Source organism: Schistocerca americana, chromosome 4 (assembly GCF_021461395.2).
Source record: "Schistocerca americana isolate TAMUIC-IGC-003095 chromosome 4, iqSchAmer2.1, whole genome shotgun sequence".
NCBI lineage: Eukaryota > Metazoa > Arthropoda > Insecta > Orthoptera > Acrididae > Schistocerca > Schistocerca americana.
The window spans coordinates 823,753,718-823,774,654 of NC_060122.1; the positions used below are offsets into that span (position 1 = coordinate 823,753,718).

A 20,937-nucleotide genomic window follows, 5' to 3' on the forward strand; every position below is an offset into this window, starting at 1 on the left:
AGCTTTCGCAACAAACTGTTGCCTCATCAGGAAAAAGGGAAGGAGAGGGGAAGACGAAAGGAAGTGGGTTTTAAGGGAGAGGGTAAGGAGTCATTCCAATCCCGGGAGCGGAAAGACTTACCTTAGGGGGGAAAAAAGGACAGGTATACACTCACACACACGCACATATCCATCCACACATACAGACACAAGCAGACATATTTAAAGACCAATATGTCTGCTTGTGTCTGTATGTGTGGATGGATATGTGCGTGTGTGCGAGTGTATACCTGTCCTTTTTTCCCCCTAAGGTAAGTCTTTCCGCTCCCGGGATTGGAATGACTCCTTACCCTCTCCCTTAAAACCCACTTCCTTTCGTCTTCCCCTCTCCTTCCCTCTTTCCTGATGAGGCAACAGTTTGTTGCGAAAGCTTGAATTTTGTGTGTATGTTTGTGTTTGTTTGTGTGTCTATCGACCTGCCAGCGCTTTTGTTCGGTAAGTCACCTCATCTTTGTTTTTATATATGATTACATTGTATGTTATTCTATGAAGTTGTGAGACTTCTGCAACATTCATCATTTGAATTTGAGCATAGTGATCACTAAAACCTGTGTTACAGACATAGTTGGATGTGTATGAACATATGAACTGATCTTCCCTGTATGATGCGGACATGGGGTCTTCCAGATCGTAAAACAGTTGCATTGACAGCAGTTTGCTTGAACTGCTGCAACATACACACCACACTAGATTGGGCTCTGCCAACTTTTGTTGCTATTGTCCTACTATAATAGTACTCGTGATGCAGGGCTACGATTGCTCCACACTTTTCAATTCCAATATCATGCTTATGTCACATTATGAAGTCACATGGTATGAACCTAATCATTTATACAAACACACTGCTACATGCACATGATGTACTGTAAACTAATATGAACTGATTACTACCCAGACAGCTGAAGGAAAGAGGCCTATTTGAATGGAACCATCTTAGGTAAAGGTATGTCGGTGTTGTTGTGGATACTATCAGCACCCCTGTATGTGAACAACCAGTCAAATACATAACATAACTTACTTTACTGGTTGTACTTGTTTTATTATCAATACAGGAATATGATAGAATATTCAAAATGGAAACCCTGTGTTAACCACAAATCCTTAGTTGGGATAGGTGATGGAAAACTTTTGATCGGTAGTGTATATTTTTCTTTTACTTCCTTAATCCTAGTTTTTGCTCCAACACTGAAGGCCTAATTGTCAGTGAGGCACTAAGCCCTAATATTCCTTTTCTTCATATTCCATATATTACACCCTGCTACATAAATTCTTGTGTATGTTGCTGACTTCTTGTGACTCTCAAACTGAAATGATCTCATTTTCATTGAACTGGGTGCTGAATTCTCTTCCATACTGCTGTACGTAGAAGCAACTACCGTCACTGCATTTTACTATGTGTACACCTGCTTTTTTATATTAAAATCTATTTAGTGCTTCTGTAGATATTACTAACAACAAAAAAGAATGAAGTTTAGTGTGCATCAGCTGGAACATTTAATTATTGCTCAAGGAATATTTTTAACTTTTCTAAAGTACAACATGAATTTAATTATTAAGAAATTTATTTGTCACATAAAAAAGGTAGCTTGTCCACAGTCTCTGAAATGCTTTATGATGTCTTTAAAAAATTTAAAAATACTAAATGTAGGCACATAGTTACATACTCGTGTTTTTTAATATATTTTATTTGCAGTTGTACTGTGCAAAGAGCAACAAACTTATGTTTAAAATTGTATATCTGATGTTGATAGTTTGATGCTTGTATTTTATGTACGTTTTATGGTATTAGCTATAGATGGCTTATGAAAGGGTAGAAAAAACATTTTCTACAATACTTGTAAGACTTCTGAGAAAAATTTGCACTTCAGAAATTATTTTGAATACCTTTTTGAATTTCAAAATAATTAAATCTATATGTTCACTTAATCACATGAGATATAATTTATGTTTCTTTAAATGTACTTTTATCCAGTTTTTGTGTTCTTCAGAATTCAGATTACAATTTTGGAACAGCTCCTGTCACACCATCATCATCATCTCCAGTGTCACCTCTGCAAACAATTCCACCAGCTGTTGCTGCAGATGACCACACTCAGCACAGAAATCTGTCTGTGGAACCTGATCCAGTACTTTTTGCTAAACTGGCAGGGCGGCAAGAATTGCGTGTCAAACTTAAGCAAGCAGAAGGAGTACCTGGACCAAAAGTTGATCTGGAACTGACTCTCGGTTCATTGTCTTTATTTATATCTCCAAGGCAATTCCATGTACTTCTGGAGCTGTTGCATGGTCTGTCCACACCTGATCTTGAAGACACCAGGTAATGTCAATATGTTAATGCTATGTTTTTGCTTTTGACAGTTTATGAATGGTATTGCATTTATAATAATTATTTCATATGTGCCATAAATTGTGGCGTTAAATTTATTGAGACAGCTTTTAAGAGCCTTATGTACTGACACCTGTAGTCACAAGTGGTAACATTGAATACCTCAAGGAAATGTGATATTCTTAAGTCATTTACTATAGTACCTAGTGATTCATGAAATGCTTAGAATTATTTTGTAACAAGAGACTAATCAATTTTTCGCAATATGATGTAATTGGATAGATAAAAAATGTCATCCAGAACCATGGGTGTGGGGAGACTTACAGGATGGGATGAGAAGGAAATACTGATTGTTGGGTTCCAACTGCACAGTTCAGAAAAGCTGGTGATTGTGGGAAGTTTCCAAGTGGTGCAATGGCACAAGCTGTGAGGCAGTAATTAAAGTGAAGCACATCATGTTGTATAACATGTTCAGTAACTGGGTTGTCCTGCTGTCTCTTGGGCACAATTTGGCAGTGGACATTCATACAGACAGAGAGCGTATTAGTTGTCATTTGCACATGGAATGCCTCTCCAAATTTGCGAATGATCTCACTCAGGCCTTCACAGACCAAAATTACCCTCCCAATCTTGTCCAGGAACAGACCTTCCATGCCTTGTCTCAACAGTCATTTATCATCCCCCACATACCTACTGTCCAACCACAAAGCAGCACCACTCTCATGAATTGGTACCATCCAATACTGTAGCAAAGTAATCACATTCTCTGCCAGAGTTTTGACCATCTCTCCTCGTACTCTGAAATGAGAATATCCTCCCCAGTGTCCCCACCAACCCTCCCACCTACTCAATCTACACAATAACATTTTCTGTTCCTGCTCCACCACTTCTCCAACCCCTTGTCTTGTGGCTCATATCCCTTCCCTAGATCCAGATGCAAGACCTGTTCCATACATTCTTTCAATTATTACCTGTTCTGGTCCTGTCACTGGCATCTCCTGCCCCACCAAAGGCATTGCCACATGTGAAAGCGGCCATTTGGTTACCAACTTAGCTGCTGCATCCTACCTGGGTATGACAACTAACAAGCTGTCTGTCCACATGAATGGCCACCGACAAACAGTGGCCAAGAGACAGCTGCACCACCCATTTGCTGAACGCGCTTCCAACACAATGTGCTTCACTTTAATGACTACTTTACAGCCTGTGCCATCAAAATTCTTCCCACCAACACCAACTTTTCTGTATTGCCCAAGTGGGAACTCTCCTTACAACATATAATTCATTCCTGTAACCCCTCTGGCCTAACCTTCAGTAGTGTCTCTGGTAATCTATTGAGGACAGTGGGACAGCAGCTGGATGAGAAGTATTTGAATAATGAAGATTAAAAACAACAGCTATATTGTAATCCAATGTCATTTATTCAAAACAAGCAACTAGTTTCAACACCGAGAAGCATCACCTCCTAGCCCTGGATATGGAAAAATACGTAGTGTGATAGTAAAGTAAGAGAGAACTGACAACAAAAATCACAGCTTGTAACTAAAGCGGGGATAACTCACATCACAAAATTATGTAATAATAAAATGCTGTTGTTATCCATACAAAACAAAGTTTAGCACCTAATTTATATTGCTTAATCCATTTTTTAAATTTAATTTAATTTTTTTGTTCCTTTTTTTATATACAGTAATTACATACTCCAGTGTCATAATGTACCTGAGAGAAACCCACGTGCACAATGAATTACACCAGTAAAGCAACTGAAGCCACATATTTCCCTAATCAGAACACTTGCGAATATAGGATATACCAATAAATCCAATAATGAAACAAAACAATCCAGTAACATAAAACCAGATGGCTGGAGTAAACAAATGCAACAAAGACCTAATGAACAAACATTCACTGGATAATGCAAACCTGCCGAAATAATAACTCTACATAAACAATGTAAGTCACATATTAAAATCTTATATAGAAACAAAGATGAGGTGACTTACCGAACAAAAGCGCTGGCAGGTCGATAGACAAACAAACAAACACAAACATACACACAAAATTCAAGCTTTCGCAACAAACTGTTGCTTCATCAGGAAAGAGGGAAGGAGGGGGGAAGACGAAAGGAAGTGGGTTTTAAGGGAGAGGGTAAGGAGTCATTCCAATCCCGGGAGCGGAAAGACTTACCTTAGGGGGGAAAAAAGGACAGGTATACACTCACACACACGCACATATCCATCCACACATACAGACACAAGCAGACATATTTAAAGACCAATATGTCTGCTTGTGTCTGTATGTGTGGATGGATATGTGCGTGTGTGCGAGTGTATACCTGTCCTTTTTTCCCCCTAAGGTAAGTCTTTCCGCTCCCGGGATTGGAATGACTCCTTACCCTCTCCCTTAAAACCCACTTCCTTTCGTCTTCCCCTCTCCTTCCCTCTTTCCTGATGAGGCAACAGTTTGTTGCGAAAGCTTGAATTTTGTGTGTATGTTTGTGTTTGTTTGTTTGTCTATCGACCTGCCAGCGCTTTTGTTCGGTAAGTCACCTCATCTTTGTTTTTATATATAATTTTTCCCACGTGGAATGTTTCCTTCCATTATATTGATAACATATTAAAATCTAGTGCACAAATAGTGTTGAAGTCACGAAAAACTATAAACACTAGTTCCATTGGTATTACTATAAGCAGCCCACCCACATCCCTAAGGTCCATGGCCACACTAGTATAGCAAATGTGTAACTTGTGTAAGTAAAAGGCCTAAATGCAATATCTCCAAAGTAACAATGAAATAAAGTCACCAATGTTTCTACTAATTCCAGGAAATGTACTGGACATAAGTGTTGTCAGCTGTAGCAACATCTGCCATCAGTATGTTCTTGCAGGATTAAAAGTAACATGCATCATACATATTGACAAACAATTGCTGAAGAACATCTCATATCATCTAGTTATATACAACAACAGCATACAAAGTAACCTAGAAGAAGTCAATTAATAAAATCAAAAGCCACATATGTATAAAATATATGTACAGGACCATGAGCTTGGAAACATCCATATGGTAATCCAATGGGGTGAAACCAAGAAACTCAAACATATTAACATACAGGAGCAAACAATGAACTTTGTAGAGTCCATAAGAAAAGGAACACAGGCAATAACTTACACATACATGATAAACACCGAGCACATCCTTTCATAACGTCGTTAACCTAGAAAAATATGGTGGCCTCCATCTCATACCTAGTCGCAATCTACAGGAAGTGATATTAGATGAAATGCATAATTCAGACCAAATTGTGTGCCCAAAAGGAACTTTGTACAGAGAAAATCATTGCTGAATCCAGTTACTAATGAACCAGACTCAATCATACATTTGAAACAGAAGTGGCAGTTGAAGTCATTCATTACATAGCATAACATAAACTGTTATAAAGTCACTATTGAAGACTGCACAAGCACACACAAAGTAGTAAAAGGACAAACTAATAAATGAAACAAATTACGCACTCACACACCTTAAAAGTGGGAAGTGGTTGTAAAATATCCAGACCAAATGGTCTAAGCAACCATTCTGATACTGAACACTGGGAAACTTGTATGTATCAGGCCCCATAACCATAACCTACAAATGGCCTCAGTAGCCACGTGGAAATAACCACAGCCACTGTACATATATTAACAACCAAAATGAACATTTTTAGACAAGTATCACAGAAAACCCTAAAAACATAAAAACTGTAGAAAACTCTAAAAACTAAATATATATCTGCACCAAGAGAGGCATGTCATAGCAATTCTATGTAGTTGCTTAAAAACACAGAATAACAAAACATTTTAATGTCTGCAAAGCAACAAGTGGCGTACACATAATTAACTGAAACAGTAACACAAAAGTACGTGCGGAAGGTGAAGTGACACCTCCTGATATGAAGTACCCACAACATTATACTTAGTGACAGATAAACAGTACTACCACCAACCCAGATACCTCCAAAAATAATAGGCCAGCACCATGGGTCATGACTTAGTTCAGTGAAACAAACCAGGAGGCCATTTGTGCCACACACAACATCCGTGTCTCGGGAAACACCCAGCTGCCACAAGCAAAAACATAGTAGTCACTGCTACTGGGACAACTATAAAATACAGTAGAAGTGACAGCTGTAGATGTAAAGCTAAATAGTGCAAAGAAGCACATTAGTAACCATAATGCCCAAAAAACCACTGTCGTGTAAGCCAAACTGTTAAAGTTAATAAAACAAAGGATTCTACATGATCATTACCAGTGCACCACTACTGCAGGAGCAATATATGTGACCTTCTCTTTAACAAGATAATAGGAGCAGGGAAATCACTGTGTTCATACTACCAAGTTGTACATGCAGCACCACCAATGATCAACAATAAGTGGTGGTAAAAACTACAGCTCTGGTACGCCTTAGAAACCAAGGATAGGAAGTGCCATCCAATGAATGTTTGTTCATTGGGCCTTTGTTGTATTTGCTTACTCTGGTTGTTTGGTACTATGTCATTAGGCTTTTCATTTTATTATTGGTATATCCCGTATTCACAGGTGTTCCTTTCAGAGATATATGCGACTTCAGTTGCTTTGCTGGTATAATTCATTGTATGTGTGGCTTTACCTCAGGTTCATTACGTCACTGGAGTATGATCATTGGGTTCAAAAGAAGGAAAAAAATAAGAAAAATAAGCAGTATAAATTAGATACTGAATTTTGTTTTGTATAGGTAATGATAGTAAGATTTTTATGTAATTTTATGATGTGATTTATCCCCATTTTAGTCACAAACATGCACGGAGAGCTGCATCAAACCACAACAACAACAGTTACAAACTATGATTTTTGTTGTCAGTTTTCTCATACTATACTATCACACTATGTATGTTTCCATACAGAGGGGTCTGAAAATGATGCTTTTCAGTGTCAGAAATGGTAGCATGTTTTGAATAAATGACGTTGGATTACAATAAGGCTGTTGGTTTCAATTATCATTATTAAAGTACTTAAATAGTCCCTGTTCTCCATCTGCCTATCCCCTTCCCTACTCCCACTCCCATACTACAAATGCCTTCAATCCCACCAATGCACCTACATAGAGCTATCCCTCTACTTCTCTCCTCTCTTGTCTCCCTCCCTCCCTCCCTTCCCCCCACCCCTCCCCGCCCACCACCAAGCGCAGCCTCCCACTGCTGCACATAACAGTCCTACCCTGTCCTTATCACAACCCTGCATACTCCCACAGGCAGCACTAGCATTTTGCCCCACCCTGTCCTGCTGTACCTCCCCCCACCCATCCCATAACCCTTCCTTACCCCATTACGCCCACTATCTACCCCAACTAGATTGTTCCTCACACCAGATGCAGCTGGGCCTTAGGAGCTTCCCCCTCCCACTTGCTCCCCCCCTCCCCTTCTCACCGCCCTCACCCCTACCCCTCCCACACCTACCCCCTTCCTCGAGACAATAGCAATGTGTGTGTGGGTTGCGTTTGCGTGTGTGTGTGTTTGTGTGTTGTCAATTTCTGATGAAGACCTTGTTTGCTGAAAGCTCACTTTCTGACAGTCTCTTTTGCTGTGCCTGTCTGTGAATCAGCATCTCTTTTATATGTTGAGTAGCAACTATCCTTTTCATAATATAAATTTATAATTGTCCCTGTTATAATGAAATACAGAGGAAATTATAGTTGCTTTGCAGAAACATCTTTGTGTTGGTCTGCTCAAAAGATGGATTTTAACAATTATGAAAAGGAAAGCTGCTACTCACCATGTAGCAGAGATGCTGAGTCGCAGATAGGCACAACAAAAAGACTGTCACAGTATAAGCTTGCGGCCAACTAGGTCTTTATAGAAAATAGATGACACACACACACACACACACACACACACACACACACACACACACACAAACACAGCTCACACACACCTTGGCACCTGAAGCCACATTGTGGGCAACAGCAGCTGTGCATGATGGGAGTGGCAACTGGTTGGTGGTATGGAGGAGGCTGGGGCAGGGAGGGGGAGGGATAGCAGGGTGGGGGGGGGGGGGGCGGTACAGTGAAGTGCTGTTGGGGAGCACTCAAGGATGAGGTGGAGAGATGATAGGGCAGCTATGTGCAGTCAGGAGGTTAGACAGAGGGCAGGGGAAAGGTAGGCGGAGGGGAGGGGGGCTTGTGGTAAAGGAGAGAAGTTAAAAGACTGGTTGTGCTGCTGGAATGAGGGCTGTGTGGTGCTAGAATGGAAACAGGGAAGGAGCTTAATGGGTGAGGACAATAACTAATGAGGTTGAGGCCAGGAGGGTTATGGGAACATAGGATATATTGCGGGGAGAATTCCCACCTGTGCAATTTAGAAAAGCTGGTGCTGGTGGGAAGGAAGGATCCATATGGCACAGGCAGTGAAGCAGTCATTCAAATGAAGGCTGTCATGTTGGGCAGCGTGCTTAGCAACAAGGTGGTCCACTTGTTTCTTGGCCACAGTTTGTCAGTGGACATTTGTGCGGACAGACAGCTTGTTGGTTGTCATGCCCACATGAAATGCAGCACAGTGGTTGCAGCTTAGCTTGTAGATTACGTGGCTGGTTTCAGAGGTAGCCCTGCCTTTGTGGGATAGGTGATGTTTGTGACCAGACTGGAGTAGGTGATTGTGTGATGGTGTATGGGACAGGTATTACATCTAGGTCATATTACGGGGATATGAGCCATGAGGTAAGGAGTTGGGAGCAGGGGTGGTATAAGGATGAACGAGCATATTGTGTAGGTTCAGTGGACGGTGGAATACCACTGTTTGAGGGGTGGGAAGGATAGTGGGCAGGAAATTCCCATTTCAGGGCACAACGAGAAGTAGTTGAAACCCTGGCGGAAAATGTAATTCAGTTGCTTCTAGTCCTGGGTGGTACTGAGCTACTATGGGAATGCTCCAGGTTGTGGGAGACTGGAAAGGTAAGGCACAGGAGATTTGTTTTTGTTCAAGGGTGGGAGGATAATTACAGTCTGTGAAATCCTCAGTGAGACCCTTGGTATATTTTGAGAGGGACCACTCGTCACAGCAGATGTGACAATCACAGATGGCTAAGCTGAATGGAAGTGACTTTTTGGTATGAAATGGGTGGCAGCTGTCAAAATAGAGGTATTGCATGTGGTTAGTAGGTTTGATATGGACAGAGGTGCAGATGTAGCCATCTTTTAGGTGGAGGTCAACATCCAGGAAGGTGGTTTGTTGGGTTGAGTAGGACCTTGTGAATCAAATGGGGGAGAAGCTGTTGAGGTTCTGGAGGAATGTAGGTAGAGTGTCCTCACCCTCAATCCACACTGCAAAGATATTATCAGTGAATCTGAAGCAGGTGAGGGGTTTTGGATGGTAGGTGTTCAGGAAGGACTCCTCTAGATGGTCCATGAATAGGTTGGCATAGGATGCTGCCATTCGGGTGCCCGTTGCCCTACCCTGGATTTGTTTGTAGGTAATGCCCTCAAAGGAGAAGTAATTGTGGGTGAGGGTATAGTTTGTCATGGCAATTAGGAAGTTGTTGGTTTAGAATCCATCTGGCTTTGGAAAGGTAGTGTTCAACAGCAGTAAGGCCATGGGCATTAGGGATGTTAGTGTAAAGGCAGGTGTCATCAATAGTGGTGAGAAGGGACCGTGCGGCAAAAGGACAGGAACTGTGGAGAGTCCGTGGAGGAAATGGTTGGTACCTTTAATCTAGGAGGGTAGGTTGTGGGTAATCGAGTAGACACAGATTGAAGAGTATAGTGCAAAAGTTAGCACTACAATTAAATTGCAAATTAGGTGACACACTGTAGGATGTCCAAAACTTATTGTAAATTGTCTCACAGGGGCTAAATTCGAGATATGATGGATACATAAATGTTTGAAAGGATCACTTCTTTAATTTTGAAAATTAATTGTTGTGGCTGGCTAGCAGGAATGTCTTGCATCATACACTATGCTGCAAACGTAAAGGGCTGCTTAGTATCAAAATTTAAAACATTATGGACAAAGCGACAAATGCTGTTTGGGCAGTCGTAGCTGAATGCAATGGGAGAACATTGCTTCAGTTGTTGTAGAGTCTCGCGACCTAATACACAGCACTGGAACACCACCAGCTCCTTACTTGGGCAGCTTGTGCAGTGGCATAGCATTTCATATCTCTTGTCGTGGCAGCCGTCATACCTCATGATCCAGCCCAGACTCTGCCCTCTCACTATCGTACATGGACGACGGCTTGACAGCTGGGCAGATATGTTCAAGCATGTGGTTGCTTACTGCCAGTTCGACGCAGTTTGCAGTGCATAGAGTAATACTTTAAAAGTTTTAAAAACATTAAGTGGCCACGTGATAGGAAGCAAGAAAAGCTCCATGTATAACGGTCCATTGAAAATAAAAGCAAACAGATAGACTCTGCAGAAAGAGGGGCTGCATGTTGTAAACTTAACAAAAAAATGTAATACTCAACAAAGCTGAATTATAAAATGTAACACTGCAGACGACCTTGCGTAGCAAGGCAGACTTAGTACATTCTTTCAGTTCTCAAGAAAGCTTCAAAATAGACAAAGCAAAGTCCTCGTAGAAAAAGAATATGAAAGGACATCCACATCATATCACTTTTAAGAGAAGTGGAGTATTGGCATCAATATTTTACAACGTGACTGAATAAAATACACTGCTTAAAGTAATAAAGTGACAAGGAACCTATACAGCTGTCAGAAGGACAATGAGAGATTCTTTTAACGAATTTGAAAGCAATATTTTATCTGCAGATTCTAAAAATAATCCCAAAAAATTTTGGTTGTACTTAAAATCTATGAACGCTACAAATAATTCAATACGTTCTCTTGCTGACAGTACGGGTAATGTAACTGATGATGATAAACAGAAGGCTGAAATTCTAAACCTAGCCTTCAAAAAATCGTTTACGGTAGAGGCATGCAGCACTATTCCGCCTTTCAATTATCGAGCAAATGAAAAGATGGCTGATATAGTGTTTAGTGTATCTGGGATTGTAAAACAGTTAAGACAGGAAGGCATCTGTCCCAGACGGTATCCCCGTAAGATTTTATTTTGACTATGCTACAAATATAGCACCATTCTTACCCATCATCTATCAGAGATCATTGGAACAGTGGAAAGTTCCACAGGACTGGAAGAAGGCGCAGGTCATAGCAATCTATAAAAAGGGTAGAAAATCAGATGCACATAATTATCGGCCAATTTCACTGACATCGATTTGTTGTAGAATCATGGAACATTTTTTGTGTTCAGACATAATGACCTTTCAAGACTCTGAGAAACTCATCTGCAGAAACCAGCACGGTTTTAGGAAACAACGGTCATGCAAAACACAGCTGGCCCTGTTTGTGCATGATATACAACAGGCTCTAGATACCAGTTTCCAGGTTGATGCCATATTTCTCAACTTTCAAAAGGCATTCGAATCAGTTCCGCACTGTTGCTTGCTAAAAAACGTGCGCGCTTACGGCCTATCCGATGACATGTGGTTGGATAGAAAGTTTTCTAACAGACAGGGAGCAGTATGTCGCCCTGAACGGGTTGACTTCAACAGAAACAAGCGTAACTTCAGGTGTGCCCCAGGGCAGCATAATAGGTCCTCTACTTTTTACAATTTACATAAATGATCTGGTTGATGGTATTGACAGCGGCCTTAGACTGTTTGCTGATGATGCTGTGGTCTACAGGAAAGTAGTATCACACGAAAGTTGTGACGAAATCACTGAGGATTTGCAGAAAATAAATGGGTGGTGTAATGATTGGAAGTTATCTCTCAGTAGTAGTAAGTGTAACCTACTGCGTATGACAAGGCGAAAATCCCCATTGATGTACGAGTACAAAATAAATGCTCAGTCTTTGGAAGCGGTAACGTCCATCAGGTATCTGGGTGTGACTGTTCGAAATGATCTCAAATGGAATGATCAGATTACACAAGTAACGGGTAAGGCGAACTCTAGATTGCGGTTTATTGGTAGAATCCTGAAGTGATGCAGTCCTTCAACAAAGGAAATAGCTTACAATACATTAGTTCGTCCAGTCTTGGAGTATTGTTCATCTGTGTGGGACCCTTACCATTTGGATCTGTTTCAAGAGATTACCACCACCAACTTACAAATCGCACAATGATCACCATTCAAAGATAAGGGAAATAAGAGCTCATTCTGAGGCATTCAGACAGTCGTTTTTCCCTCGCACAATCCGCGAGTGGAACAGGAGGGGGGGGGAATATGACTTTGGCGCAAATTGTGCCCTCCGCCACACACCGATTGGTGGCTGGCGAAGTATATATGTAGATGTAGATGGGCACTGCTTGTGTCTGTGTATGTGCAGATGGATATGTGTGTGTGTGTGTGTGTGTGTGTGTGTGTGTGTGTGTGTGTGTGTGTGTGTGCGTGCGAGTGTATACCTGTCCTTTTTTCCCCCTAAGGTAAGTCTTTCCGCTCCCGGGATTGGAATGACTCCTTACCCTCTCCCTTAAAACCCACATCCTTTCGTCTTTCCCTCTCCTTCCCTCTTTCCTGATGAAGCAGCAATTTGTTGCGAAAGCTTGAATTTTGTGTGTATGATTGTGTTTGTTTGCACCTGCCAGCACTTTCGTTTGGTAAGTCACGTCATCTTTGTTTTTAGATGTAGATTTAGATGTAGATACAGATACAGCTAATGAGTGGGGGTGCCTTTTTTTAACACCTAAAAGCTTGGATTCTTATTGACCTATACTAATTTGTAGCCAGAGAAAAACTAAAACTTAGAACATTTGCAGTTCAGTTTCAGAACTAATTCGTAATTTTGATGCATTCTCTCAGAAGATAACAGAGTTCAGCCTCATCAGGATAATTAATGTTTATGGTCACTTACAACCTATACACAATATAAAATACAGCTAAATCAGTTCACTGACCTACATGACTTCTTACAGCTGGTTTCTCAACATTATCAGTTACTGACTGGGCACTGCTGAAAAAACAACTTCTAAAAATTTCCCATCAATAGCCAACAAAATATGGAAACCAGCTAGAAGTAGAGAAGAGTTAGAATGCACAGTGGCAGTTGCTTCTGTAGGGATACCCTAATTTGGATACTTACTCTGTGAGATAAGTTAAAATGCAACTTCTACTACTTGCACACTTTATTGTTGACATCAGTTATCTCCACATTATTGATTATTACCCTCTGCACCTCACCATATTTATCATCATTCTCTCTCATAGATTTCAGAACACATCATTATAACAACAAAAACAACAAATTTTTATAATGTAATGGAATTGGATGCATAATATATTTAGTTACCAAGCGGCAGCAGGAGAACGCACATATAAAAAAAGGTATTACATATGCAAGATTTCAGAGCCAGTGGCTCCTTATTCTGCTAAAAGAGTTGAAGGGGAAGGAAGACGGCTGAAGGAAAAGAGGAGTATAGGAAAAGGACAGGAGAAGTTTAGGAAAAGGGGTAGAGTTGGGAAAAGTCACCCAGGGCCCCGGTTCAGGGGAGACTTACTAGACAGGGTGAGAAGGCAGGAGGAGGTCTTTCCTTCTCATCCCATCCAGTAAGTCTCTCCTAACCCAGAGTTCTAGGTGGCTTTTCCAAACTCTACCCCTTTTCATAAACCTCCCCAGTCCTTTTCCTACATTCCTCTTCCTTTCCCTTCTACCCTTGTGCCAGAAGAAGGAGCCACTGGCTCTGAAAGCTTGCATACATAATGCCCTTTTTTATGTGTGATCTTCTGCCACCACTTTGTGAGTAAACTTTTTATCTGTCCAATTACAGATTACATCATTACTTTTACTTAATACCTGACTAACCTTGGCTGCCCTCTGCGGGGTAACAGCAGGGAATAGGGCACTTCTCCACATTAATTATCGTAGTCTCTGTACACACCATATTCCCCAGTAACTTTTCTCCCAATAGTCAATGCTTATCATCATCATATTAACTTATTACCACATTTGCTTCATGTGAAATGGTACATTATCAACAAGTGTGTTGAATTGTAGTTTTGTCAGGGATCTTCCTCTTACAAATAAAAGGCAGAAATGGAGAGAATCATCAAAACATATAAGATGCAGTCCATCTTACGGTGCATGGCAGAGGGTACCCCCATACCACTATCAGTCATTTCCTTTTCTGTTCCACTCGCAAATAGAACAAGGGAAAGTGATTGTCTACATGCCTCTGTAACAGCCCTAATTTCTCATATCTTATATCTGTGGTCCTTATGAGCAATCTATGTTGGAGGCAACAGAATCATTTTGCAGTCAGCTTCAGATGCCGGTTCTCTAAATTTTCTCAATAATGTCCCTTGAAAAGAACGTTGCCTTCCCTCCAGGGATTTCCATTTGAGTTCGTGAAGCATCTCTGTAACAATTACATGTTGTTCGAACCTACTGGTAACAAATCTAGCAGCCAGATAGGGTTGATAGAAGAAATAGAAGAGATAGAGAAGATCCAACGGAAAGCAGCGTGCTTTGTTACAGGATCATTTAGTAATTGTGAAAGCATTACAGAGATGATAGATAAACTCCAGTGGAAGACTCTGCAGGATAGACACTCAGTAGCTCGGTATGGGCTTTTGTTGAAGTTTCGAGAACATACCTTCACCGAGGAGTCAAGCAGTATATTGCTCCCTCCTACATATATCTCGCGAAGAGACCGTGAGGATAAAATCAGAAAGATTAGAGCCCACACAGAGGCATACCGAAAATCCTTCTTTCCACGAACAATACGAGACTGGAATAGAAGGGAGAACTGAGAGAGATACTCAAGGTACCCTCCGCCACACACCGTCAGGTGACTTGCGGAGTATGGATGTAGATGTAGATGTAGATGTAGATTGCTTCAATGTCCTCCTTTAATCTGATGTGGTATGGATCCCAAACACTTGAGCAACCAAGAATGGGTCACACTAGCATCCTTTATGCAGTTTCTTTTACTGATGAACAACACTTTTCTAAAATCTCTCAATAAACTGAAGTCGACCATTTGCCTTTTCTACTGCGATCGTCACATGCTCATTCCATTTCATATTGCTTTGCAATGTTGCCCCTGATATTTAAATGATGTGACTGTGTCAAGCAGGACACCACTAATGCTGTATCCGAACATTACAGGTTTATTTTTCCTACACATCTGCTCTAACTTACATTTTTCTACATTTAGAGCAAGCTGCCATTCATCGCATCAACTAGAAATTTTGTCTAAGACATCTTGTATTCTACTACAGTCATTCAACTTCAACATCTTACCATACACAATAGCATTATCTTCAAACGACCGCAGATTGCTGCCCACCCTGTCTGCCAAATGATTTATATATAGAGACAATAATAGTGGTCCTATCAAACCTCCCTGGGGCACTCCTCACAATACTCTTGTCTCTGATGAACACTAACTGTCATGGACAAAATACTAGGTTCTATAACTTTAAAATCTTCGAGCTACTCGCGTATCTATGAATCTATTCCATATGCTTGTACCTTCTTTAACAGCCTACGTGGGGAACCATGTCAAAAGGTTTCTGGAAATCTAGAAACATGGAATCTGCCTGTTGCCCTTCATCCAAAATTCTCAGTATGTCATTTGAGCAAAGGGCAAACTGAGTTTCACAAAGTGATCCTTTCTAAAACCATGCTGATTTGTGGACATAAGCTTCTCAGTCTCAAGAAAATTTGCCACGTTTGAACTCAGAATGTGGTCAAGGATTCTGCAGCAAGCCAATGTTAGGGATATTGGTCTGTAATTTTGTGGGTCCGTTCTTGCACTTTTTTCCTCTCACTTGGGACTTTGTGCTGGACTAGAGATTCACAATAAATGTAAGCTAAGTAAGGGGGCAATGCCATAGAGATTTCTTTGAAAAGCTGAATTGGGATTTCATCCAGACCTGGTGACTTATTTGTTTTTAACTCCTTCAGTTGATTCTCTCCACTGGGGGTGCTTATTACTATGTTGTCCATACGGGAGTTTGTTTGATGGTCCAGTGACGATATGTTTGTATGATTCTCCTACGTGAATGATTTCTTGAACTGAAATTTATAACTTTGGCTTTTGTTTTGCTATCTTCAACTGCCACATCAGACTGGTCAGCAAATTACTAGATGGTCAGCAAATGACTGGATGGAAGCCTTAGACCCACTTAACGATTTTGCATAGAACCAGTATTTTCTCGGTATGCGTGCCAGATCTGTTGCCAAGGTATTACAGACATAGTGGTTGTATGCTTTGTGCATAGGTCTTTTCACAGACGCACGAATCTCTACTAACCTTTGCTTGTCGTCATTTGCACTTTCTCTTTTGAACTGAGAGAACAACAGCCTCTGCTTCCTCAGCATTTTCTCACCGAGCGAGGTGGCGCAGTGGTTAGCACACTGGTCTCGCATTCGGGAGGACGACGGTTCAATCCCGTCTCCGGCCATCCTGATTTAGGTTTTCCGTGATTTCCCTAAATCGTTTCAGGCGAATGCCGAGATGGTTCCTTTAAAAGGGCACGGCCGATTTCCTTCCCAATCCTTCCCTAACCCGAGCTTGCGCTCCGTCTCTAATGACCTCGTTGTCGACGGGACGTTAAACACTAACCACCACCACCATCAGCATTTTCTGAATCTTGCTATTAAACCTTGTTGGGTCATTTCCGTTCTTAATCTACTTACTAGGTACATAATAGCATTTGTACGTGACACTGAAACAAAGACTCACTCCCATCCACGTTTAAAGATTCAGTGTGCCGATGGTTTCAGAAGTCCTGCGGATGTGATGTTGAGCCACAGTGGGTAGTAAAATCTTTGAGGCCCTCATGTCTGTGGTGCATGGTGCCCTAGGGACTGAAATCTTGCTCCCATCATTGGGAACTGTTGTTGACAGGCAAGATGAAAGAAGACAGAAAGAAATGTTACATGAAATCAAAATGGAAGAAAGTGCTCCGAACAGCTGGGATACTCTGAGGTTACCAAACATGTCCTGTTAGTCACAAGTCCCCAGAGATTAGTTGAAAACCATACCAAAAAAACAAATACTGTAATTTCATGTACTACAAATAAACTCAAATATTTCCCTGAATAATTCTCTGTGTCTCCTTTGAAACAACTGCCTCAAACATTTGCTTAAAATCAAGGCGTTATAGGAATAAAGGGCTCACTTTGGCACATGATTAGATTACTGATTATTCCTTTGAGGAGCAATATTTCATTTTACTTTGGCTTAATAAAAAGTGACTTGAAATAGTAACGTTAATAAGAAAACATTTCCTAAGTAATCATTTAGCACTCTCAAAACTGAAGCTCCTGACAATGAATACAAGTTACCTTCAAAATTCTAAAACAATGAAGTCATCACATAGAAAAATGCAGTATAACTACTGTCATTCACTGGTTGGTCAGTTGGTTGGTTTAGTTGTGTGAGGGGACCAAAAAGTGATGTCATTTGTCCCATCGGATTAAGGGTGGATGAGGAAAGAAGTCGGCTGTGCCCTTTTGGAGGAACCACTCTGGCATTTGCATGAAACAGTTTAGGGAAATCACAGAAAACCTAAGTCAGGATGGCCGTTTGCAGGTTTGAACCGTTGTCCTCCCAGATGCGAGTCTATTGCTCTAACCATTGTGCCACCTCGCTCAGTTTATTCACAGATAGTGTCCTTCCCACTGCTCCTTACACTGGCCAAGCATTTAAATGTTCTGCCTACAAAATTACGACTCTTAATGAATCTGAGTGAGCCTCTATCTAATGACTGTGTCACAAAACACTTCATGTAGTGAATCAAAATCCTACTGCATCTGTATTGTAGTAGAATACTGGCCATTTAAACTACAATTTCCTGGTCTGAGAGTTCAAGGGTACTGTCCAGTTGAAGATCGTTGCAGCCCATTGCAGTGCAGTGTGATGGGCGTTGTGTGGTGAGCGGTGGCAGCACAACACGCATTTGACGGTGAGCGGCAGCAGCACGGCACACCTGGGCAGCGTGGACTGTAGGCGAGTGGCATCCTCTGAGCACAGTGTGAATCTGGTGACAGCTGCTGTAATGGCACTGAGGCACGGTTTGGCCGGAGAGAGGTGGCACAGTGCTGGTCATTGTGGGGTATGCAGCTAGGCAGTGAACTGCTCAGCCACGGCAGTGATGCCAGCCACACGTTTACCCATTTGTGGGCAGTGTCAGTGGGCCCAGCTATTCTCTCGGCACACAAAGCCCATCACACTGCACTGCAGCCGGTGGGCTGTGCGAGTGGGTGATGTCTCTGGGCAGTGCCTGTGTGTGGTGAAGGCAGCAAGTGGGCCTCGCTGACTGTATACGGTGTGCCCTTAGGCTTGGCAATGCTGGGGAAGCAGCATGCAGTGGCTGGGAAACTCCAGCTGGCACTGGGTGGCAGTCTGTGACGCTGAAGTGGGTAGGCTCACACACACGTGTACAAAACACGCACATGTACATTGTGTGCTGTACAGCAAGGCTCAGCCCACTTATGTCGCATCTCTGCCTGTGCTTGCAGCAGATGGCAGACTTTGCTAGCTACACAACAGATTGCGCAGATGCGAACAGTATGTTATATCCATATTCTGATCTAATTTATACAGGATGTTGAGGGGAAGAGGAGTGTCAGAATGTAGACGGTGACATAAAAGAGCTAATTAAAGAAAACTTAGGATATATTCTCAATGATGGAATATAGAAAGTGCTCACCTCAGGTGGAGTTAGAGGTCAGATACCAGTCTAGGAGTCTGATCAAACAAATGGACAGAATAGGAAATGGGAGATGTGGCAGTTCGCGTTCATGTGGCTGGTGGCTGATCTTAGTAAGCAGGGCTGAGGGTAGACAGTGGGAGCTTTCTGTTCTGGCTGAAGTCTAGAGTGCGAGAGAGCATTTGCTCTGCCTCAAAGCTGGAAACTGAGAGCACAAAGCGACTGTGCCCTACCTTCCGAGATCCTCCAGGGACCACACACGTGACTCACCTCCCACATTCCCTGTTGCTTAAAACGGTGTTGTGGGTACACCAGTCTATTTAACAGACACATCATAAAAGTGGTGTGATGTTGAATTCAGCAACTTACACTGGACTGAACTGCTTGTGTCCTGAAAGGCAAGCTGGGATGGCATATTGGCAATAATGGAGTTATACTAGGGAGAGTGTTTGAAACACTTTACTGGAGCTTTTGAAATACAAATGTTTAAACCAATTTCCTGCAACATTCCTGATGACTGGCTGGTGACACTGTACACAGTCATTGCTTTAATTTCTGTTTCATTTCATGAATTGGTGGAACTACGTTTGATATGTGATAAGACATTAGCGTAAAAAATCAATTGGATTCCTTCTGAAATGGTCAAATTAGTGCTGAAAGCACTCTTTCCTCTGGTGGTGTTACAACAACAGCCATTTTGTACTTGTTTAATCACCAGTCATTCAATTCAATATTGTATTGTGTGGTTTCAGAACATCCTTTACATGAATCATCTTCAAGGAAGATACAGCCATGTTTTAATTCAGCCACCAATTTTTTAATCATTTAGAATGTTGAAGGGACTTCTTATTAAACTTCACAAAATTATGATGTACTTCTTTTGGTAATGAGCCATACAAAAAAGCATTTTATGATGATGGGATGATATACCAGTTTGTACATTTGAATGAGTAACATCTCCTTAAATATATTCTCATTATTAAACTATGGTTCCTTACCTCTTTTCTCATTTGTTTGCTTTTGATGAATTTTCTGTGGACTTGCATTTACGGAAGTCTGTGAATGTTTCAGCAATGTTGCACCTCGTTCTCGCTGTGTTGAGAAACCGATGGATCCAGCAGATTTTCACCGTGTAGAGCAAGAACTACAACAACAGCTGCATCCCCAGTCGTCCCTTGGCGACAAGGGGTTGCAACATACACAAGGATGGTCCACTGCGTCACTAGGTATGCACAAGAGTCTCAGAAAATATAAAGCGCTTAGAAAGGAAATGCTAGTCTTTGGTAAGAGTAATGGCACTGATGGTGCTACTAGTATTCTTGAAGTCGAGTGTGCAGCCGCTCTGCAAATAAAAAAAGTTTATTGGCCACAGATGTAGGATATGTGTCTTGAAACTGCATTTATTTTGGTTATCATAGGTTTTATTGGGGAATTTGACACTCAAATGTATACTTTTGACATATTTGCAGAATTAATTTCTGTACTATTCTCCTCAGATAATGATATAGTTTCTTAGGTAAATAATTCACACCTATCTCTCATGTAGCAGGAATCTCAGGATTCCTATTAGGGAAAGCAGTCAGGTGATCTACAACCTAAGATGCAACCACTGTGCTGCCTTGTGCCTGGGAATGACAGCGAACAAGCGGTCTGTCCATATGAACGGCCACCGACAGACTGTGGCCAAGTTACTGAACATGTTGCCCAAAACAACATGCTTCAGTTCAGTGACTGCTTCATAACTTGCACCATATGAATCCTTCCTACCAATACCAGTTTTTCTGAGTTGTGCAGGTGGGAACTCCACCTGTAATATATCCTAGTTTCCTATAACCGCTCTGGTCTCACCCTTCACTAGTCGTTGTCCGTCTCCCACCCA

The 20,937-nt window shown here is 41.5% G+C and overlaps 1 protein-coding gene across 1 annotated transcript in view; it reads left to right on the top strand.

Moving 5' to 3' along the window:
- LOC124612275 (autophagy-related protein 2 homolog A) overlaps positions 1–20,937 on the top strand; it is a 492,429-nt gene that overhangs the window by 107,289 nt on the left and 364,203 nt on the right. The window contains exons 6-7 of the mRNA XM_047140377.1: positions 2,028–2,356; positions 20,130–20,284. Of these exons, the coding sequence (XP_046996333.1) occupies positions 2,028–2,356; positions 20,130–20,284 (484 nt within the window). The remainder of the gene's footprint in view (positions 1–2,027; positions 2,357–20,129; positions 20,285–20,937) is intronic.